The sequence below is a fragment of the Saccopteryx bilineata genome, chromosome 5 (assembly GCF_036850765.1).
Source record: "Saccopteryx bilineata isolate mSacBil1 chromosome 5, mSacBil1_pri_phased_curated, whole genome shotgun sequence".
Classification (NCBI taxonomy): domain Eukaryota; kingdom Metazoa; phylum Chordata; class Mammalia; order Chiroptera; family Emballonuridae; genus Saccopteryx; species Saccopteryx bilineata.
The window spans coordinates 136,808,069-136,832,321 of NC_089494.1; the positions used below are offsets into that span (position 1 = coordinate 136,808,069).

Genomic DNA, 24,253 nt, shown 5'->3' on the forward strand with positions numbered 1-24,253 from the left:
GAGAAGCGCCCATTTGCTTCTCCACCCCTCCGCCGCGCTTTCCTCTCTGTCTCTCTCTTCCCCTCCCGCAGCCAAGGCTCCATTGGAGCAAAGATGGCCCGGGCGCTGGGGATGGCTCTGTGGCCTCTGCCCCAGGCGCTAGAGTGGCTCTGGTCGCAACATGGCGACACCCAGGATGGGCAGAGCATCGCCCCCTGATGGACAGAGCATCGCCCCTGGTGGGCGTGCCGGGTGAATCCCGGTCGGGCGCATGCGGGAGTCTGTCTGACTGTCTCTCCCGGTTTCCAGCTTAAGAAAAATGCAAAAAAAAAAAAAAAAAAAAAAAAAAAAAGAACTACAATGGAGGTTGCTTGTCTGGGAAGGGGTAGACCTAATGGATGTAATACATAAAATGGAAAGTTAAAATGAAAGGTATAGCCTACTCTAAATAGGTATATACAAAATTGTGCCAGCAATTAGCTACTTATGAAACCATTTACCCATTTGATTTTGAAAGTATAATTTGTTATGGGTTATTAGTTACTTTATTAAATAATTGCATCCATTAAACTAATCATATATATAATACTTTAAGAAATCAAAAAGCTATTTGGATATTTTGAAGTAAAAAAATTATCCAAACATTCTGATATTAAAATAATTTACTTAGGTAAACAGAAAATATAATTTTTAAGACTGCAGTTCTAAAACTTTGTTTCACTTGAGAAATACCTTGTGAAATTTACACCTAAAGTTTATATCTTGTTTCTGGAAATTGTTCAACCCAATTTTGCTAGAATTCTTATAAGTGCAGGGTGTGGAATCCTGGCTCTATAGTAATTCATTTGTAAAAGATACCAGGATTTTGCTGATTCAAAGCTTAATGTGAACAAGTATGGTACTGTGACTAATGAAATAAATTCTACATGCAGTTGGCCATTCTCAGAGAAGTACAGTTTCTAGATCACAGAAGATAAGAATTCCACTATACTCTGCCCTAAAATCAGACTACATTGGAATTCTGTGTTAATCTTCAGATATATTTTAAGAGAAAGTTTGATAAATTCAAAATAAGACCTATGAAAACCATTTATTATGAATATTAGACAAAGGTACACATTGCATAAGATGAGGTAAACCAGATACCTGGCTTCAAATAGAGCACATTCATGCAAATGAACGTTAGTTACAGTTAGTATAATGTTATATTTCAAATTCATTATAAGTTGGATAGACTCTTATCTACTGAACTGAGAAGCTAACCACATATTTATACAAAAATGTGATGTAACAGATCCAACAAGTAAACTTTTGCAAAACAATCTCTTCATAATTGACGACTCTCTGTTTTGTTTAATTTAATATACTACTTCATACAGTAAAATGTTTTTTCTGTCAAGATTATGATTTCAAGTGTTGTTCTTATCCTGATCTATACAACATACAGTTCAGGAGCATCTAATTTGAACTTAACAGGAAATTGTTTTCCTTACTCTGTACGTTGGCAGGGTTTCAACTGCTGGTCTGTGGGCCCGTCTACCAGAAATTTCATGCTGGTCGGCAAAAGAGTTCACGACCCTGATACTGTATGAAGGTTACAGATACAAGGCTTAGTCAAATCAGCCCTGGCCGGTTGGCTCAGCGGTAGAGCGTCGGCCTAGCGTGCGGAGGACCCGGGTTCGATTCCCGGCCAGGGCACATAGGAGAAGCGCCCATTTGCTTCTCCACCCCTCCGCCGCGCTTTCCTCTCTGTCTCTCTCTTCCCCTCCCGCAGCCGAGGCTCCATTGGAGCAAAGATGGCCCGGGCGCTGGGCATGGCTCTGTGGCCTCTGCCTCAGGCGCTAGAGTGGCTCTGGTCGCAATATGGCGACGCCCAGGATGGGCAGAGCATCCCCCCCTGGGGGGCAGAGCACCGCCCCCGGTGGGCGTGCCGGGTGGATCCCGGTCGGGCGCATGTGGGAGTCTGTCTGACTGTCTCTCCCTGTTTCCAGCTTCAGAAAAATGAAAAAAAAAAAAAAAATTTGCTTATGCTCAGAGTGATTTCTGCCTTAGTGGTCTCTGAAATAACTCTCCTATTTCTACCAGTCCCCAAGTGTAAAAAGGTTGAAAACCACTGCCTTATAGAGTACAAGTAGGAAAAAATGTAAATATGTATAATATTTAAAATTTTTTAAATTATATATCTATAAATGCATATATATACATGTATTTTTATAAATAATAGCTACTATATGATAATATGACTTACATTTGCTTAGCATCTGTACTTAGTATAAACTTTCAAATTCTTCATTGCTTAAGAATGTTATTTAACTAACTCTCTGAGCCTCTGGATACACAATAGTTCCTCACAATTTAGACCTCCGTATTAAGAGAATATTGCATCTCAAGCAGAATCTACACAGAACATAGTAAAATGTAAAAATCACAGGTGTAAAAATCACACCTGTCTGTGGTTTTTTAAGAAAATTATCTTAAATTAGGCTAGGGAAGTAGAAAAAATCAGAATTCATTAAATTTATTTTCCTTATTTTTCTTGTGATTTAACTGGATAAAGCTACCTTCAAAGTATAATGAATTTTCTGCTCTGTTAGTTTATGAGGGCTGTATCATTTATTTTTATCTGAAATTGATTTGTTTTCATCAGTAGAGAAGCTAAAGGGTAATAGTTGATGTTCTAATTTTGATTTTTGAAGAACTACATTGGAAAGTGTGAAGTGATTCTAAATCAGCTACACACACACACTAAGGCTTGTTTACCAGGAACAGAAGGAGGCTCTTACTGTGATAGAGCCACATAGCTTGTTTTCCTTGAGTATCTGTGTATAGGTTGTATTTAGAGTTTTAGAAACATTTAACCTGTTGAATATACTTTTAGACAAGATTGCTTTGCTGTTTAGTTTTGGTTTCTTGACCTGCTATTCAAAGTGAATATAGCATTTTTGATATTTTTATATGTAATGTGCTATTTTAAAATCTTTTCCAAATACCATATTATGCATTGTGTGGTCTCTACATGGCATAAAGCAGGGTTTTCATAACTCTTCCGGATAAAAACTTTTTATCTTAGGTCATGGTGTATTTGCTTATGTGTGCTGTAACTGCATTATGTTTACTTCATCTCTTCTGAAAACTGCCAGTTCTTTTTGCTGGAGGCCAGAGAGGGCATTTTATACCCATTATTTAATTGCTCTAAGCCAAAATATCCAGTCTTCTATTCTACTCATTAATCTGTAAATAATGTATTAATATTTCCCTACTGGTTGAATTTTAATCAAATGTATTTTGCCACTTTATATTCTTCTTCATATTTGTGTATTTGATCTAATTTTGTGTAATTTGAAATTCACGCTTTGTCCTACTATTCAACCATTCAAGCTTTACTTTAATAGCAATGTGAAGGTGTTTTTTACTCCCTTTTTCAATTACTGTTTTCATTTTCTTTTTTTGTCTTAGGAGATGTCATTGGCAAAATAGCTCCTTCTCTTTTAGAATTATTAGTCCTCTAAATTGTGAAGATTATTCTCACTGTTTATAAACGAGGTTTAATCTGATAAATATAATTGTTGGCACTTCCAACAGTTTTAAGCCCCACAGTCTGTAGTGAAAAGACGCTAAGTGAAAATTTGGGAAATCTAAAGTTGATTTTTTGTTTTTTGACTAACTGTTCATGAACCTTGAGCCTTCCCATCTATAAAGTGGGGACACTGCGCCTCCTCCTGAAGGCAGAGTGTGGAGGATGAGATGAAATATGTCTGTGGAAGTTCTTTGTAAGCTGCAAAAAAATTGGTTTCTATTGTTTTTACTACTAGTAGTAGCAGTAGTGAGGGTTTTTCTGTTACAGATGAAAATTTGAATTGTGCATAACCCATATTGTACCAGTGGCGAAATTGGCAAAGACTAGTTTTTCAGATATGTGAGAAGGTGGAAAATGTGGTGAATTTGCCCAGTTGCTTAGCATTAGTGAAATACAGTTTTGGCAGAGTAACTACTTTTTCCATCCTCAAATTTACTGTCTCCCTTTCCATAGAAACTATGTGAGGCACGATGTCATATGTTTAAAATCTTTAAACCAAAAAATAAAATAGAAAGAAAGAAGTCTCAACTTCAAAACAAATAAACAACTTTGGAGAGGTCTGTAGGACTGAGTCCTAACATTTCACTGCCCCGCAGATTATAAATGTTATGTGCCGTGCCATGATCTCACTGAGATGTTGGCTCCCTGTGTATCATACCATGCACCTTAGGAAGTTCTTGGATCAGAGGCAGATGTGATCATTTTTGTTAATTTTTCCAGTATGGCCCCAGGTCTGTGATTGTGCCTACTGATACAGCAGCAAGAGAATCAGGGAGTCCATAGACAATGAGGGTGAATTGAGCTTATCAATTTGTATTACATCTAACAGCTAAAGTGCTTTCCTTTTTAGTGTTTGTGACTGTGATGAAGTATCTTTTTTTTTTTTTTGCACTTTTCCGAGTTAGAAGCAGGGAGGCAGTCAGACAGACTCTGGCATGCGCCCGACAGATCCACCTGGCATGCCCACTAGGGGGCGATGCTCTGCCCATCTGGGGCATCGCTTTGATGCTGCCAAAGCCATTCTAGTGCCTGAGGCAGAGGCCATGGAGCCATCCTCAGTGCTCAGGCCAACTTTGCTTCAATGGGGCCCTGGCTGTGGGAGGGGAAGAGAGAGATAGAGAGGAAGGAGAGGCGGAAAGGTGGAGAAGCAGATGGATGCTTCTCCTGTGTGCCCTGACCGAGAATCGAACCCAGGAATTCCACACGCCAGACCAACACTCTACCGCTGAGCCAACAGCAGGGCCTATGATGAAGTATCTTAAAGTTATAGTCCCCCTATTCCTTTTATTTTTTTCATAATTCAACAAACATTTATTGAAAGTCCATTGAGTGACAGCCACCAGACTATATTCCAAGGAAGAATCCAAGAACAAAACCAGGGAGTCTTGTCTGGAAAAATTCACAAATTAATGAGAAAGGACTCATAAGAAAATAATTACAATATAATGAAAAATAGCTATAAATACCATTGGTATTTAATGGCCAAATCAGAGTTAAGGATTAGTTAATTCAGCAGCTCAACAATGTCATCAAGGACCCAAGCTATATTCCCCTTTCTGTTCTGCCAATATTGGTGTCATCTGTGATTATTCCTTATTATATATAGGAAGACTTTTTCCAGAAGATTCCTAGGAGACATCACCTCAGAACTCACTGTCCATAATTGGGCCATATCTAGACTGCTCCAAAACAGATAATTGACAATGGGAATGAGACTTTCAAAATACACTTAGACCAGTCAAGGGAATATTGGTGAACAAGGTGAAAGGATTAAGAAGTACAGATTGGTAGTTACCAAAAAAGTAGTCATGGGGATATTAAAAAATGGCATAAGGAATATAGTTAATAGTAACTATATATGATGCCAAGTGGGTGCTTGAAATATTGAGGGATCAACTTATAAAGTATATGATTATCTAACCACTATGATATACCCCAGAAACTAACACAAAATAATGTTGAACGTCATCCATAAATTTAAAAAATTTATTAAATACTATGCTACCATCATTCTTTCAGAATTCCTCCAGTTTTTCTTAAGAAAAAAAATTGTTCTGTGATTTTATAATTGAGAAATATGTTAGATTATCGACACATCTACCACCTCTTTAAAAAGTTGAGCATTGGGCTACACTTTAGAAGTTCCCTCGAGTTCTAAGAAACACTGTGTTTGCTTTTGAATATTTACAAGTTCACCAACCCCATTTGGACCAAGTACATGGTTAGGATTCACACAGTCATTATTTTGTCGAGTGGCTTTGGGATCAGATGTATCTGGATTCAAACTTTGAGCCACTTACCATTTTCTTTTTTCATATTCACTTCTCTGAGGTTTTCCTCATCTATTACGTGGAAATACTACTTCTGCAACAACTGCCAATACTAAGTATCTCAAAGGATAGTTTGGATTAAATTATGTTGGGTATTTGACTGAAGATTAATAAATTCATATTTATAATCTTTTGATTTGATTACATCCTAATGCAGAGAAGTGTAGTAAGATGACAATGTAGAAAACAGTTGAAAGTATCACAATTTATATTTTTTTTACATAAAAACTTTATTGTGGAATTTTAGAAAAAATGTCAATTAAATAATTTTATTAATACATCAGGATTTGGAAGTTGTCTTAAGTATTGGAAATTGTATTTAAAATTGACTTTGAGAACCAGTTCAACCGTTCTGCTGACATCATTTCCCACAGCAACTGGGAGGAGACACACTATGGAAGAAAGATGCTTTGCCCTTGCGCTTGGGAAGAACCTGAGTTGGGTCTTTCTTCACCATTTACTAGTTTAGTTTGTTTTGTTATGCCCTCAGTGAAAATTTCCTTTTATTTCTGCCAATTTGTATATAATCAGATTCAGTGAACGTTAATTGAGCATGTACACTCAACTGTCAGGAAGTGGCATAGGCACTGGGCATACAACAGTGAACCAGAAAGAGTTTCTGTAATCCTGAAACTTACAGTTCAAAGTAAAAGGCAAACCAGCCAGCCACTACTGCAGAGAGTGTAAGAACCCGGTAGGAGCAGCTTAACCCAGTCTTCAGATTCAGGAAAGGCTTCCTGAAGGAAATGGTACCTTGGTTAGTAGCTGAGAATGTGTAAGAATTCCTAAACTAATAGAGAAGTAGACAGAAAGGTCCTGTGCAAAGGCCTGGGGACATTTGCAAGCAGCACATTTGAGGACATGAAACTTAAGGACTAGTGAATAAACAGCATTCCCAGTACCAGCTGAAGTTCAGACTCACCAGGAGAGTTTTTTTTAGAAACACAGATGGTTTTTATAGGCCCCACCCCAGACTTAATGAATCACATTCTTAAAGAATGAGTGTCAGGATTCTGATTATTAGCTCCTGTGGGAGCCAATGGCATAGGATGTGTGTGTGTGGGGGGGGGGGTGGTGGAGAAGGTGGGGGGTGGAGAAGGTGGGTGCAGGCGGGGAAGCTGGGGCACACCAGGAAGGATTTGGAAATTGCATGTGTGTTTGTGTCTTATCCTGAGGGGAGGGGTGAGCTATGGCATGATTTGAGGAGACTGGGATGAGATTATTAGATCTCTGATGTATAAAGATTACTACGTTTACCAAGACATGGCCCCTGCATTCATGAGGGACACAAGCCAGTTTGTGAGGTTCAACATCTTAGAGCCTCAGTTTAAAATCTAAAACGGGAATATCTACTTAGCATGGTTGTTTTGAGGTTTAACTGGGGAAATTTATGCAAAGTTCCTGATGTACATTTGGCACTCAAAAGATGTTAATTTCTATAATTTGAGAAGTAATTAGTAGGTAACACAGCCACCATCACACATCAGGGGAGGCGGGGATTTCTATTCTACCATCTGTTGTCAGGGTCATCTGACAAATTCTTTTTCTCTGCCCACACCTATAGCACTGGGAGTGTTCACTTCTCTCACTGCTCACTCTTTCCCGTTCTTAACTACAGTTACAGTCTTTATAAGGATGACTCCCAAATCTCTACATCCAGCCTTGGTTTTCTTTCCTGAGCTCCAAATCCCTTCATCCACCTGACTCTTGGATGTCTCCACTTAAATGCTTGTAGGCACTTTTTCCAAATATGTGTTCTAACACCAAATACTCCCCTTCCCCACCCCAAGAAAACAAAACCAAACCCTGCCTACCAACATCAGCAGACCTGGGTCAAGCCAGAAACTTAGGAATCACCATTAAATCACTGGTCTTTGTCTTCTCTGGTTGATCCCTTCAAACCCACACCCTTCTTTCCAGGCCTAGACTATCACCCTTGTCCAGACTGTCCCTCTCTCTTATCTGAACCAGGGAAGTAACCTCGGGGCCCCCAGCGCCACTGTTTGCGCCATCTTCAACCCTGCTATCCCGAGAGAGCTTCCAAGAAACAAAATTGATAAAATCCCCTGCCCACCTCACCCCTTCCACACTTAAGCCTCTCTACTGGCTTTCAAATGCCCATAAAAGGAAACTCCAAACTCTCCACCAAGGCTTATTAAGACCTGTCCATATCTCTCCTCTTAAGTCTCATTTTCTCCATTCTTTTGTTTCTATTTTATGCTCTAACAAGAGTAAACTAGAAAAATGTTGCCTCTCTCAGTCTCGGATCGCTATTTCATGATGATTCCCCCATCTAGAAACCCCCTTACAAACTCAGCTTATAGACCTGGAGTCCTCACACCGCTGAGATTCCTGGTTGGGTAACTTGCAGTGTCTTTACCTCTCCCCTTAGGGCTGTTCATTAGACTTGTAATTTCTTAATGCCCATGTTCCCACAGATTGTAAACAACATGATGGCAAAAACTACACACAATCAATTCATAGTATTCACGGATTTGAATCACTAGGGAATTCACCTAATTACCAGAGTTTTTTGTAACTAATAATATGCAACTAATAATCATTTCAGGAACTTGCCTACTTGCTCAAATTTTTGGTAATGGCAAAATCAATACTCGTGGCACTTTTTTCCCCCTCCCTCCCTCCCTCCCTCCCTCCCTCCCTCCCTCCCTCCCCTCCCCTCCCCTCCCCTCCCCTCCCTCCCTCCCTCCCTCCCTCCCTCCCTCCCTCCCTCCCTTCCTTCCTTCCTTCCATTTTGTGACAGAGATAGAGAGAGACAGAGAGAGGGACAGATAGGGACAGACAGACAGGAAGGGAGAGAGATGAGAAGCATCTCTTCTTCATTGCGGCACCTTAGTTGTTCATTGATTGCTTTCTCATATGTGCCTTGACTGGGAAACTACAGCAGACCAAGTGACCCCTTGCCCAAGCCATCAAACTTAGGCTCAAGCCAGAGAGCTTGGGCTCAAGCTGAGCCTTGCTCAAATCATATGTGCCCATGCTCAAGCTGGAGATATCGGGGTTTCGAACCTGGGTCCTCCTTGTATCAGTCTGATGCTCTATCCACTGCGCCACTGCCTGGCCAGGCCTCACAGCACTTTCTTGGTCAGTTCTTGGACATGCACAGAGAGGTAAAAAATTTCAGCTACCCAAGACACATGCTCTTAGCCTAGGTCCAGCAAGATGAGCTCTGCCTTCTTTTTTAGCTCTCACACTGTTAATAAGCGTCTGTTTTGCATTCCACTTAGTGCCAGATGTTCCACATTTTTGTGGTTTTATTTTTTTAAGATTTTACTGTTTAAAATGGCTCACAAGAATAGTGCTAAATTGCTCTCTAATGTTCCTAAACACATGAAGGCTGTCAAATGCCTTACAGAGAAAATACGTGTATTGGATAAGCTTTATTCAGACATAGGTTATAGAGTGTTAGCCATGAGTTTAATGTCAATGAATTAACAATATGTGAAATAAGATGCATTTAAACAGAAAAACAGGCTTGTAGGAAACTAACCCTATGTTTCCCTAGGGCATTGGTTCAGTATTCACTAATTCTGCTTTGTCATGATTTTATAGGACATAACTACTGCAAATAATAAGCTTTAACTGTAATTTGTTAACCTCTGTATCACCAGTAGTTAGCACACTGACTTATATAATGTTATATTGTTCAATAAATATTTGTTGAAATTGAATGGTGTGTATGTATGTGTATATGCACTTTATACATAAATACTTAGAAATTTTTTATCATATAGAAATGAATTCAACTGAATTTGTTATTTAATGGCACAGGCATACTTCAAAGCTTTGTCATAATTTTTGCTGTCAAGAAATGCTAAATATCAGTTTATTATTGATATCTTTATTTTTATTGTTATCTAGGATGCTGGAGAAATGGTTCGTTCCTTTGTTGGTGGTTTGGAACTTGTTGTCAATTTACTGAAATCAGATAATAAAGAAGTTTTGGCAAGTGTATGTGCTGCTATTACCAATATAGCAAAAGATCAAGAAAATTTAGCTGTGATTACAGATCACGGAGTTGTCCCTTTATTGTCCAAACTAGCGAATACAGTAAGTAACATGTCTCCTTATTTTAAATGCATATTGTCATAAGATGTCATGGTGTAGAAGCAAAAACAAATGTTCTTTAAGGTCAGAAACCTGGGTTCAAGTTTAATATTCATCATTTAAGCAGTATGAGATTTTGGTTAATTCACTTAATTTCTCTGAGGTTAATAAACGTTAAAGTATATTTTAAATTGCACAGTGTTAATATGCAAGATCCTTGTCAAATGGAGGCTGTTCTAACCGGCAGGGAAAATGGTGACAAATCTGTTATGGTAGAGATGTTAATATCATTTTCACATCATTATTATTATCCTTAAGAAAACTGTTTGTGCCAACTTTAGAAATGAAGTGTGCCTCTCCCAGCTTAGCGAGTTTGGATCAATGGCATTCTCGGGCTAGGAGAGTTTGGCAGTCACGGTGCTGTTTATCCGGAGTGGTGTCAGACCGAATAAGCAGCTCTGAGAGATAATGACTTCACCATGACTAAAGACATTTGAGCCTAGCTTGGACTTCCACTTGGCAGGAAAGTCACAGAGCAGAAGTTCAGTCATTGGATGGATGCTTGGTCTAGGAAGGGCCAGCCTAATACTGAGTTCCTATAGAAGGAAGGACATAGTATCATAAAGAATGCAGAAAGGGCCCTGGCTGGTTGGCTCAGTGGTAGAGTGTCGGCCTGGCGTGAGGAAGTCCCAGGTTCAATTCCCGGCCAGGGCACAGAGGAGAAGCGCCCATCTGCTTCTCCACCTCTCCCCCTCTCCTTCCTCTCTGTCTCTCTCTTCCCCTCCCACAGCCAAGGCTCCATTGGAGAAAGGTTGGCCCTGGGCGCTGGGGATGGCTCTATGGCCTCTGCCTCAGGCGCTAGAATGGCTCTGGTTGCGGCAGAGCGTTGCCCCAGATGGGCAGAGCATTGCCCCCTGGTGGGCATGCTGGGTGGATTCGGTGGGGCACATGCAGGAGTCTGTCTGACTGCCTCCCCATTTCCAATTTCAGAAAAATACAAAAAAAAAAAAAAAAAAGAATTCAGAAAGGAAAATAGCAGACTCAAAACGTCATTTGCTGTGCTGTCTTCTCCCTCTTGGGAACCAAGAGCATTACTGATGGACCAGTCTTCCTAGGGGGGTGAAGGAGAATTAATCCACTTGTCCCAGTTGACTGAAATCTTCTATTCCTTAATTACATTATTACTAAACCAGATCTGTAATTCTATGTTGTGAGTCTCTTTACTCAACAGGAACTTGAGCCTTGAGAAAATAATAATAATACCAGGCAAATAGCTATTGGCAGCCCTTTGATCACCTTTGAGTTCACTGGCACTGTTCAATTCATAAAATGCAAACTCAGGATTGAAACTTGGTCCATTGGCGATCCACTAAAATACTTGTTCCTTTCAAGACAGCACCTGAGTAGCCAGTTAGATCTTCTCTTGACTTATTGGCATCTCAGCAGGTAATAAATGTCTAGTACATAAACAGGATCTCACAGGATCGTTATAACACTAATACCACCATTCATGCCCTTTATGCAGAATAACGATAAACTCAGGTGTCACCTAGCAGAAGCCATTTCATGCTGCTGTATGTGGGGCAGAAATAGAGTGGCCTTTGGCGAGTACAAGGCGGTGGCCCCATTGGTGCGTTATCTGAAATCGAATGACACCAATGTGCATCGAGCAACAGCTCAAGCTTTGTACCAGCTTTCAGAAGATGCCAATAACTGCATCACTATGCACGAGAACGGCGCAGTCAAGGTACCGTTGGTTGGCTTTGTGATTTCGTCCAAGTTAGGCAGATGCAGGGTGGAAAGAAACTTAAGTAATGTTAAGGTTTTACTGAAGAGGGTATTTGAACAAACAAAACTGCCTCCTCATTGGGCCCTAGCTGCAGAAGTCCCACTTGGAGAGGTAAGTTTTCTAAATCAAAGAATAGAAAATGTACTCAGTAAAATAACTAATTTATAATTTGAATTTGACTAAAGAAAATGTACAGTGTGTGGACAATCAGTGATACTCATTGTTCTATTTAATATATTATTTACTTAACACTTAAATAATAAAATATAGACACCAACTGATTGGCAAAAGAGCTGACTGCAACAGCAACTAGTCAGCAGTCTGGCAGTCTTGGCCGTAATGGGAAAGGACTGGTTCAAAGACATGCTTTTTAAAAGTATATCTGTGTGTCAAATTTTCTTTGCTTTCCACCAGTCTACAGGTAGGAGCTCTTTTACACCTAAACTGTACCACAGTGCCTCAGAGAAGCTGCCTAGGGCTTCTGAGTGGAGTATTCTGATGACAGTAACTATAAAAATACTTCAGAGTACATGACAGCTTGCATGTCTTAGGAAAAATTGATTGAAAGTATTAGTTCTTTTCTATAGCTTGTTTCCTTGTATGATATAATTTTACTATTTATGACTCAATTGGAGCCCATGACAATGCATTTACACTTTGAAATGCAAGCCCAAAGTACACTTGATCTTTTAAATGAGAGTTAATAAAATCTCCAGTTAATCATGTCTGGTTAAATTTATACATGCTGAATATGAAACATCTTCGGAGGAATAAGACTCTTAAAATGCCAATTGATAATGTTTTAAAGAAATTATTTTAATGTATTTTGCAAACTTATTATAGTTTAATATGATGTTAATTTTTCTGAAATTAAACACAATTTACATGTGAATGTGTCAACCTTTCCATTATAAAACTGTTCTTACAGCACATAAGTTGTCAAATTAGCTTCCTCAAGCAAAAACCTGGCGTAAAAGGTACTTTTTAAAAATTTTTTATTAATTTTAATGGGGTGACATCAATAAATCAGGGTATATATGTTCAAAGAAAACATGTCCAGGTTATCTTGTCATTCAATTATGTTGCATACCCATCACCCAAATCAGATTGTCCTCCGTCACCTTCTATCTAGTTTTCTTTGAAATGACCATTTTTGTCTCTGAGTACTTTTTTTTTTAATTCATTTTAGAGAGGAGAGGGAAAGACAAAGAGAGAGAGAGAGGAGAGAGACAGAGAGAGAGAAGGGGAGGAGGAGCTGAAAGCATCAACTCCCATATGTGCCTTGACCAGGCAAGCCCAGGGTTTCGAACTGGCGACCTCAGCATTTCCAGGTCGATGCTTTATCCACTGTGCCACCACAGGTCAGGCTGTCTCTGAGTACTTTTGCTGTCTTGTAGTCAGCATTATTAGATTTGAGTATGGCTACGCCTGGGTTTTTTTTGGATATTATTTGCTTGGAGTATTGTTTTCCAGCCTTTCACTTTGAATTTGTTTTTATCCTTGTTGCTTAGATGAGTTTCTTGTAGGCAGCATACAGTTGAATTTTCTTTTTTAATCCATTCTGCTACTCTGTATCTTTTTATTGGTAAGTTTAGTCCATTTACATTTAGTGTAATTATTGACACTTGTGGGTTCCCTATTGCCATTTTATAAATTGATTTCTTTTAGTTTTGTATCTTGTTTGATTCTTCTCTTTTGTTTTTCTATCATTTGTTTTTGTTTGGTTGTATTCCATACTTCTTTCCTCTGTTGCTACCTTTTTTAAGTCATGTGCTTTTGTGGTGGTTTTTTCAAGGGTGGTTACCATTTAGTAATGAAAAGGGTACCTACCATGTTCATTGTAGTACCCTATCTTATGAGTGCTTCTGTACTCCATTGTCCTTTGCTACTGTTAATCTCCGTCCTCTCCCCTTTTTTTTGTTTTTGTTGTCCCAGTTTAAATTTGGTTTTATTATGTTCTTGGTGGAGCTTTTACTTGTGGTTTTGCTTTGTTTTGTTTTTTGTATCTAGTTGGAAAACCCCCTTTAGTAATTCCTGGAGTGGGGTTTTCTGATGATAAATTTCCTCATCTTTTTTGTATCTGTGAATGTTTTTATTTCTCCTTCGTATTTGAATGATATAGCTTTGATGGGTATAGTATTCTTGGTTGAAAGTTCCTCTCTTTCAGGATTTTAAATATTGGGGTCCACTCTCTTCTAGCTTGTAGAGTTTCTGCTGAGAATCCGATGGTAATCTAATAGGCCTTCCTTTATATGTTGTACTTTTCTTTTCCCTGGCTGCCTTGAGAATTTTTTCTTTGTCGTTGGTTTGTGCCAATTTCATTATGATGTACCTTGGAGCAGGTTTGTTGGGGTTAAGAAAACTCGGTGTTCTGTTTGCTTCTTGAATTTGAAGATTTAGTTCTTTCCACAGGCTTAGGAAGTTCTCATCTATTATTTGCTTAAATATGTTCTCCATTTCATTTTCTCTCTCTTCTCCCTCTGATATACCTATTATTTTTATGTTAGTCTTTTTGATGGAGTCAGATAATTCCTGTAGGAATTTATCATTTTTAAAAAAATTTTTAGTCTCTTTCTTCTTCTCTCTGTTGTGCCTCAAGTTGCTTTCTCTATGTCACTAATCCTACCTTCTAACTGGCTTGTTCTATTAGCTAAGCTTGTTACCTCGTTTTTCAGTTCATAAATTGAGTTTTTAATCTCGGTTTGATTTGTTTTTATATTGTAGTTTCAATTTCCTTGGTAATATATTCTTTGTGTTCCTTGAGTTGTTTTCTGGGGTCCCTATATTACCTTTCTGTGTTTTCTTGAATATCTCTGAGTATTTTTATGATTTCTATTTTAAATTCTCTGTCATTGAGCTCCAAGGTTTCCAATATATTAAATTTTTTCTTCATAGATTTTTCCTCATCTATCTGTGTTACCTCTCTTTCTTTTGTATCCATAATATTTTATTTCCTTTTCCTTAATGGCATCTGAGGGTGGTTTTGTTTATATTACTAATGAGAATTAATAAAGAATAAAAAGTAAAAAAAAAAAAGAAAATTTATTTCCCCCCCTTTTTTTTCCTCCTCTCCTCTCCCCTCCTCCTTGAGAAAAAATTGTGATGAACTGTGAATTATATTGTGCTAAATGGAACAAAAACTACCTAGAATGGAGGGCCTGAGTTGGAGAGAAGTGATAAAGGGGTGAAAAATGAGGTAGGGACCCACAAAATGCAAAAAAGGAGAGAATTTGGGTCAAGAATAAAATGATTTGCTTGTAAGTGATGGTCGACTAGGAGATATAATGAGAGGGATAAGAGGGAAACAGGAAAAAGGAAAAAAAATTAAAAATTATTATTTATTAAGTGGAGTAAAAACTAGATGGAATGGAGAGCCAGGATTGGGAGGAATGCTAATGAGTTAAAAAGCAAAGTAAAAAGCACCCAAAGTGCCACAAAGAAAAAATTTGAGTCCCAAAGAAAATAATTTGTTCCTGATTGAGGATTGAATGAGAGGAAAAGTAAAGGAAAAAGAAGAAACTAATATAGAGGGAGAACAAAAAATAGAGGAAAAAACAAAAAGAAGAAAAAAGAAAAAAAGAGAAAGAGTTAAGGGTTTTGGAGTGCAACCTTCATAGAGAGAAAGCAAGAAGAAAAGAAAGAAAATGGGAAATGTAACACTTATGGGTAGTGTAGTTTAAGTAAAGGAAAGAATAAGACTGGCAGAGAATAAAACGACCAGTGTGGAAGACAAAGAAAATAATCAAGACAAGAAGATGAAAGAAACAAACAAACAAAAAAAATGGAAAAGGTTATAAAGTCTGTGGATTTTTCTTGATTTTGAGAGGTTATCTTCCTCCTTTTTCTTTCCTCTCCTTCTTCCTGGTTGGTGACTCTGTACCCCGGGCTCTGCCCCTGTGGCATGCTTAGGTAGAGATTTGCAGTTGATAAGTCTCTATGGCGATGTCATATATTAGGCTTCAGTTTCGTTGGCAGTCGAGGCTCATTAGCATTTGCAGGCTCCAACAATGAGAGAGTCCGTTTTCCTGGAGCCTCTCTCCTAGTTTCTCCTTCCTGAATTAGCAGCCTGATGAACCAGCTATGGGGGTTGCTGCTGCCTCTGCCTGGACAATAAGAGGCTCAAAGAGCTGGCAAATCCCCCCTCTATCCCCACTCAGTGCAGGGCTCTGGGTAAGGCTCTGTCAGTCAGAGCTGCCAGCATAATCAGGTGGGGCTGGGAGCCAGTTGCTCTCAAGGTGCCTTTTTATGAGCCTTCAGGCATATCCAGTATGCCTCAGCACTCTGTGGGACTACTCTTCCCAGGCTTTTTGCACTTTGTAACCTGTTTTGGCTGGGTAGAAGCTGGCCTAGTCGCTGTTTGCAAAACAGGAGGTCTTAAAAGCTGCCAAATCCCTCTTTTTAATGTATAGCCCTAAGTATGAAAGCTCTGCCAATCAGAAGTTGCCCAAACCCCTACGTGCATAGCAAGAGGCACTAAAAAATATCACGCCTCTTGTCTTAGATCACTGAACTGAGAGAGATCTTGTCAGTTAGAGCCACATAGTTCAGTTGGGAGGTGAGCAGACTGTGGGTTAAGCTAACTTCAGCGATTGGATCCACAGATCTGCTCCCGAGTCAGACTGCAAGCTGCTTGCATGCCCCCTGGGGCTATTAGCTTGAATGGCTGGGTGAGGCACCACACTGGCTCGGAGAAGTTTGGGCGTAGGGCAGTTTGCTTTCACGCACTCCCACTTGCTGCTGTTCAGGGTGCAGAGACCACAGTGAAACTCTGGTCACAGGCCATGCAAAGGCCTCTGACTCTGCCCCTCTGTCCGGGAACAGAGGCGCCCACTCCCAGGGCACTAGGAGAAACCTCTCACACACTATCCGTGCTTGCAGACCAGGATATCAGGTCTAATGGCGGCCGCCACTCGCCTGTCTTTGCCAGGGTCTGGCACGTGTGTTAGCTTGCGTTGGCTGAGTCGCCGCAGGCACAGTCTTTCCTCAGCTTGGATATCTGTGCCGCAGCCTGGCTTGATCCCTCCACACCCTATCCCTCTATCTCAGTTCCAAGTGAAAGCAACCCTTGCTTAGGTTAGTGAGGAAGGTGGAGTGTTCCTTTCTCCGTCTTATTTCCTTCAGGGTTGATTATATATTTAGTCAATTTTTCATTCAATCATACCTTCATGTATAGTGTGTGGGACTTCTAGACACTCCAAGGATAGATTTTTCTGTCTCTAGTTGAAGAACTTGTTGAAAAAAGATACTTTTTAAACTAAGCACTGTGTTAATTTTTCAAAATAAATTACCAAAAAAAATATATGGGAATGTTAAGTCCAAGTTGCTAATGATAAAAAATACTATCACTTCTATATGATTTTATACACTTCAAAAAAGACATTTCTGCCTGACCAGGCGGTGGCGCAGTGGATAGAGCATCGGACTGGGATGTGGAAGGACCCAGGTTCGGGACCCCAGGATAGCCAGCTTGAGCGTGGGCTCATCTGGCTTGAGCAAAAAAGCTCACTACCATGGACCCAAGGTCACTGGCTCGAGCGGGAGGTTACCTAGTCTACTGAAGGCCCGCGATCAAGGCACATATGAGAAAGCAATCAATGAACAACTAAGGTGTCGCAATGAAAAACTGATGATTGATGCTTCTCATCTCTCTCCGTTCCTGTCTGTCTGTCCCTATCTATCCCTCTATCTGACTCTCTTTCTCTGTCCCTGTAAAAAAAAATAAAATTAAAATTAAAAAAAAAGAAGACATTTCTAATTTAAAATTACTGTTTACATTCGTTTCTTGAACAGGATTTGCACAGTCTAAGTATGCCATAAGTATACAGTTTTTTAAAAAAATGAAACTATAAAATTAAATTAGTCTGGTAAAGTACCTGACATATAGCATGTGCTAGACAATTGCCAGTTACTTTAAGAGGAGACTATCTAGACTACTCAGAAAATTTTAAATTTAACAAGGTTTGGCTGTGACTATTTAGTGGACATATATGCCAGGTTTGTGTGCAGCTCTGAACTGTTTCTTCTAATTCAAATCAGAGATGGTCCAGACCACTTATGAATTGTGTTTGCTATGGAAAGTGTTGACACTCTGTTCACCCACCCATACCGCTTATACATACAGTATTAGGAAAAGAAGACAGTAAGAATGATTAGTGTGGGGACAGGAAAGAGAAAGCAAGGAAAGGGTTTATTGTGTCTAGTCCCTTCCCGGATGGTTGTATGGTATCTGGAGGGCCTCTCTGTCTTGTCTATTTGCATTCCTAACTACCTGCTATTTCTACTAGAGGGTAGCTATAAAGAACAGGACTTATTTTTTTTAATGTTACTCTGTGGAGGCAGGTCTTACCATGGGCTCTCCCTTTTGGGGATCGGGGGAAACATAAGGACCTGTGTCTCCCTTCTCTAATTTTCTTTATGGAGGAAAATACCGTGTAGCATACTAGGTTTAGATAGAAAAAATGAAGTTTAGTAGTTACTTGAATCTGGAGAATAAAGGAAAAGGTTGAGTCAAAAATGACTCCAGGCTTTGGGCTAGATGAAGAGAAAGATTTCTTAGCCAAGATAATGCAAGAAAATGTTTGGCACAGTAGGGTGCTTAAAATACCTGCAGTGAATGTGTCACAATGTCATCACTAACATTTATGACACCAATGAATATAAACTTTGTCCACTCTTTTGGCAAATCCCTGTCTGCTTTTATTCCTAATTGCTGCTGAACCTTTCTAGACAAATGTGTGTAGTGTTATTTCCCAGGGCTGCAAACATTCCTGCTGCAGCTGCTCATGAGCAATGTTGACAGGCTCTTTGACAATTACCAGAGTCATCTTGTCACCCTGCTTATAAGTAATTTATTCCAGAGTTAGCTTCCTTCATCGTTCAATTTCCTCAACAGCAGTGGCTGATGTCATGCAATATATCTGTCTCATGCCAACTTATGTTTACCCTGTAATAACAGTGAAGGGGCAGCAGTGAGAGTCTGGAATAGATTGAGTTCAGCTTCTAATGGGTTCAATTTAAATGGTCAGTTTGAATTTTTGGTCAGAGTGGTGCTGTCCAGTAATGTAAACCACATATGTAATATTAAATTTTGTAGTAGCCAAGCTGGAATTTGAGAAATGATAAAAAGCAACAGGTGAAATTTATTTAGTAGTATATTTTATTTAATCCAATGTAACCAAAATATTATTTCAACCTATAATCAATATGAAAAATACTTTTACTTTTGTGTGTGTGAATATTAAGTCTTCAAAAAGTGTGTTTTACAATACATCTCAATTTGGACTGGCCACATTGCAAACTCTCACCAGCAGCAAGTGGTTTTCTGATTGGGCAGCACAAGTCTAGAGACAGGCTGGAGAGGAAAATCCAGGAAGTGTCGGGGAAAGGGTAATAAGCCACAGAGAATGGTGGATATGATGATTTTGGCACAAAGTTTAGAGAAGCCTGGGTAATCTCTACATTTTCACTCCCAGAGCATGTAAACTAGGAAGACAGTCTGTCAGAATAAACTCAGGAAGTTACTAGGTTAACTAGGTAGTCTAGAAATCAAGGAAAGAGCAAGTTTCCAAAGGGTTTGTGTTCAAACACTGCTAAGCAGTCAACAAGGATTTCCTGATTCTGTAATGTTGAAAAATAATCGTTGCATTCAAGTCTTTGCTGGTAAGAACCTCTTCTATATGAACTAATAAATCCCCTGCTCTAGTAAATACAATGTGATAGGAGTAATTCCATCCATATTTCCTTTTTGATTGTACACAGACCTCCTCAAAAGTATCAGCACGGGGGGGGGGGCCTTGTAGCAGCACAAAACCTTGTGAACATGGTTGCAGAGCTGTTGGTAATGCACCAAAGTTATTCACTGGTTATGACAAAACTGTAACACAGGAAAGTCATATAGGATGGAAAGAAGTTGCAGGAGAAACTGAACGAGACGAGCCCTGCCTGTACTAAGACAGAAAAAGTGATCAAATATGTAGGAAGATGATGAGCACTTCTAAAAGGCATGAAGTTCCCTGCCCCATGGCGACATTGGATTTGTTTTTGTGGATGTTTATACCAGGCAAAGGAAAACTATGTTATGGCCTATAACTTTCTGGAAGGTAGGAACGTTAAGAAATTGCAGAAAACATAAGCAGAAGTAGGTCCAGCAGTGGATAAGTGAGGAGAGAGAGCTGGATGGGTTGTCCTGGCCACACAGTGGACTCAGCAGCACAGTGGCATTCCAGGGACCCAGGAAGACGACCTCAGGTGCAAACACACCCCACAGTTTTTGAGGCCTGGCACAGGAAAAGAAAATATCATGAAAACTTTTGAGTCAAGTAAATGGGCTTTCAAGATTGTGATCACCCAGGATTTCACTGTCTATATGCAGTCCACATAATGTTTGATCGAGCTATAATATTTCCTATTAATTGTAACTCTTAATGCGCCTTTGAAGTTTTGATCACTTTCCTCACATTTCAGATATTTCCTGGAATGCCAGGGATTGTCCACTTGGCGGAAATTAAATTACTTAGTAGGACTATTAGGTATCTGTGACCAAATAATGATACCACATATAAAGTCATATACAGAGTTGTTTCCTACTGACTCTTTTCTTATTTGCATTTTTCCTTTAAATTGAGAAAGAAATTTATGATTACTTAAGGGTTTTAGTAAGTGAGATTTCAGTTTAGCATGTTTAACTTAATATTAATGAATATATCAGATGTTTTCTTTATTTCATGTTTATTTTTTAACTTAAAATGTAATAAATTTATTAAGGTATAATTGACGTGCACATGCAGATATTTAAAATGTAAAAGTTGGTAAGTTTTTACACACACACACACACACACACACACACACACACACACACACACACACACACATCCAGTACACTCTCTTTCTTGCCCCTCTCTGTCCGGGGCAACCACTTACCCGCTTCCTGTCAGTATAGATTAGTTTTCATGTTCTAGAATTGAACATAAATAGGATCATATAGTCCATACTTCTTTCGTTTGCTTGTTTGGCTTATTTCACTCAGCTTAATCATTTCATGTTCATCCATCTCTTACATGTACCAATAATCCTCTCCTCTAGTACGGTGTAGCATTCCCTCACAGCTTACCTTTTTATTGTTGATAGACATTTGTGTTATTTCCAATTTGGGGTTATTACAAATGAAGGTGCTCTGAACCTTCATGTACAAGTTTTGGTGTGGACATGTGCTTTCCATCCTCTTGGGTAAACACCTAGGAATGAATGGCTGTGTCATAAGGTAGGTGTAGGGTTCACTTTTTAAGAAATTGCCAAATGGTTTTCCAAACTGTCTGAGCCATGTTACTACCTTCCTGCCAGCCTTGTATGAGAGCATCCTCACCAACACTTGATATGCTCATCCTTTGTTTCTTTCAGACATTCTAATGGGTGTGTAATAGTATCTCATCATAGGGCAGTTCCATTTTTTATTTTTTTAAAGAACCTATGTACTGATTTCCATAGTAGCTGAACCGACTTGCATTCACACCACTGTGAATAAGGGTTACCTTTCTCCACATCCAGGCCAACACTTGTTGTTTGTTGATTTATTGATGACAGTTCAGGTGTGAGGTGATAGCTCATTGTGGTTTAATTTGCAGTTCTCTGATGATTTGTGACATTGAGCATCTTTTTATATGTCTACTAGCCATCTGTATGTCCTCTTTGGAGTAGTGTTTATTAAAGTCTTTTGCCCATTTTTAATTAGATTATTTGTTCTTTTGGTGTTGAGTTGAATGAGTTCTTTATAAATTTTGGATATAGCCCCTTATCAGATGTATCATTGGTAAATATGTTCTCCCTTTTAGGAAATTGTCTTTTCATTTTGTTGATGGTTTCCTTTTCTGTGCAAGAATTTTTTTAAAAAATTATTTTTATTTATTTATTCATTTTAGAGATGAGAGAGAGAGAGAGAGAGAGAGAAGAGGGGGAGGAGCAGGAGGCATCAACTCCCATATGTGCCTTGACCAGGCAAGCCCAGGGTTTTGAACCAGCAACTTCAGTGTTCCAGGTTGATGCTTGATCCACTGCGCCACCACCAGTCAGGCAGTGTGCAAGAATTTTATCGATAATTTGATGTAGTCTCATTTGTTTATTTTTTATTTTGCTTAACTTGCTGAACAGATATGTTAGAGAAATATCACTAGTAGAAATGTCCAAAATTTTGCTGCTTATGTTTTCTCTTAGGTGTTTTATGATTTCAGGTTTAACATTTAAGTCTTTAATCCATTTTTAGCTTATTCTTCTATATGGTGTAAGAGGGTAGTCTAGATTCTCTTCGTTTTCTTTAGAAAATTAGCTTTAACAGGGTTATATTGATCAATAAGAGTACATAGGTTTCAGGTGAACATTTCTATAGCATTTAAACTATTGGTTATGTTGTATATCCATCACCCAAAGTCAAATCATTTTTTGTCACCTTATATTTGTCCCTCTTTATTTCTATCCCCCCACCACCTCTCCACTCCCCCCTCCTCATTCACTCAAGTCCCTTCTCCTTCCCCCACATTCCCTTCCCCCTGGTAACCACTTCACTTCTATCTTTGTCCATAAGTCTCAGTTTTATATCCCACCTATGTGTGAAATCATACAGTTCTTAGCTTTTTCTGGTTTACTTGTTGCACTAAATATAATGTTCTCAAGGTCCATCCATGTTGTCATAAATGTCACTGTGTCATCGTTTCTAATGGCTGAGTAGTATTCCATTGTATTTATGTACCACATCTTCATTATCCAATCCTCTATCAAGGGACACTTTGCTTGTTTCCATATCTTGGCCACTATGAATAATGCTGCAATAAACATGGGAGTATGTGTGTGTCTTTATGTACCAATGTTTTGAATTTTTTGTGTAGATACCCAATAGTGGAATTGCTGGGTCATATGTTAGTTCTATTCTTAATTTTTTAGGAACCACCATACTTTCTTCCATAATGGTTGTACTAATTTGCATTCCCACCAACAGTGAATAAGGGTTCCTTTTTCTCCACAGCCTCTCCAATACTTGTTATAGTTTCTTTTTCTTGCTTTCTTTTTTCTTGGCATGTATCTATCCAGTTTTTCAAAATCCATTTATTGAATGGACTGTCTTTACTCCATTGTATATTCTGCCTCTATTGTCAAATATTACTTGACCATATAGGAATGGGTTTATTTCTGGGCTCTCTATTCTGTTCTGTTGATCTGGATGTCTGTTTTTATACCAGTATCATACTGTTTTGATTACTTTGGCCTTGTAGTATAGTTTGATAACAGGTAGTGTGATTCCTTCAACTTTGTTCTTCTTTCTCAAGATTGCTATGGCTGTTTGGGATGTTTTGTCGTTCCATATAAAATTTTAAATTATGTTCTAGTTCTGCAAAAGACATCATTGGTATTTTGATAAGAATTTCACTGAATCTATAGATCGCTTTGGGTAGTATGAACATTTTAACAGTGTTAATTCTCCTATTCATGAGCACAATGTATGTTTACATTCAGTTGTATCTTTTTCAGTTACTTTCTTCAGTGTTTTATAATTTCCAAGTAAAGGTCTTTTACCTCTGTAGTTAAATTTATTACTAGGTCTTTTTGATGCCATTGTGAATGCTAGTGTTTTCTTAGTTTTCTTTTATGATAGTTCATTATTGGTGTATAAAAATGAAACCAATTTCTGGATATTTATTTTGTATCCTGTTACTCTCCTGAATTATTTTATCAGTAGTTATCTCCTAGTAGTTTTTATGGAATAGTTTTACTTCTTTCTTTCCAGTTTGGATGAGTTTTATTTCTTTGTCTTGTCTGATTGCTGTGGCTAGGACTTCTAGTACTATGTTGAATAAGAGTGGTAATCTTGAGGGAAATACTTTTAGATTTTCCCCATTGATTATGATGTTAGCTCAGGTTTTTTTTATATATGGCTTTTATTATATTTACTTTTTCTCACTTTGCTGAGAGTTTTTATCATAAAGGTTGCTGGATTTTGTCAAATGCTTTTCTGCATTTATTGATATGATCATATAATTTTATGATTTTTTTTGTTTATGTGGTATATCATATTAATTGATTTGCAGATATTATGCCAGCCTTGCATCCCTGAAGTTCATCTCACTTGATAATGGATAATAGTGTATGACCTTTTAAAAGTATTGCTGAATTTATTTGCTAATTTTATTGAGAATTTTTGCATCTATGTTCCAGAAGTATTGGCATATAATTTCTTTCTTTGTTTGTTTCTTTTCTTACATCCTCTCTCTCTCTCTCTCTCTCTCTCTCTTTCTTTCTTCTAGTATCCTTATCTGTTTTTCGAATTAGGATAATGCTGGCCTCACAAAATGAGCTTAAGGGGTCTTCTTTCCTCTTGAATTGGAGTCATTTGAGAAGGATAGTGTATTAGTTTCTCTTTGAATGTTTGGTATAATTCACCTGTGAAGTCATCCGGTTCAGGAGGTTTGTTTTTTGGAAATATTTTGATTACAGCTTCGTTTTCATTAGTTGAAATTGGTCTGTTCA

General features: G+C 38.6%; 1 protein-coding gene across 4 annotated transcripts in view; it reads left to right on the plus strand.

Annotated features, from left to right (window-relative positions):
- The window catches only part of ODAD2 (outer dynein arm docking complex subunit 2), a 225,820-nt gene that overhangs the window by 136,331 nt on the left and 65,236 nt on the right, over positions 1 to 24,253 (plus strand). For 3 of the 4 annotated variants that reach the window (XM_066280409.1, XM_066280411.1, XM_066280413.1), the window contains 2 exons: positions 9,769 to 9,957; positions 11,480 to 11,701. In XM_066280409.1, coding sequence (XP_066136506.1) covers positions 9,769 to 9,957; positions 11,480 to 11,701 — 411 coding nt within the window. The remainder of the gene's footprint in view (positions 1 to 9,768; positions 9,958 to 11,479; positions 11,702 to 24,253) is intronic. The other variant, XM_066280410.1, reaches the window with a different exon arrangement.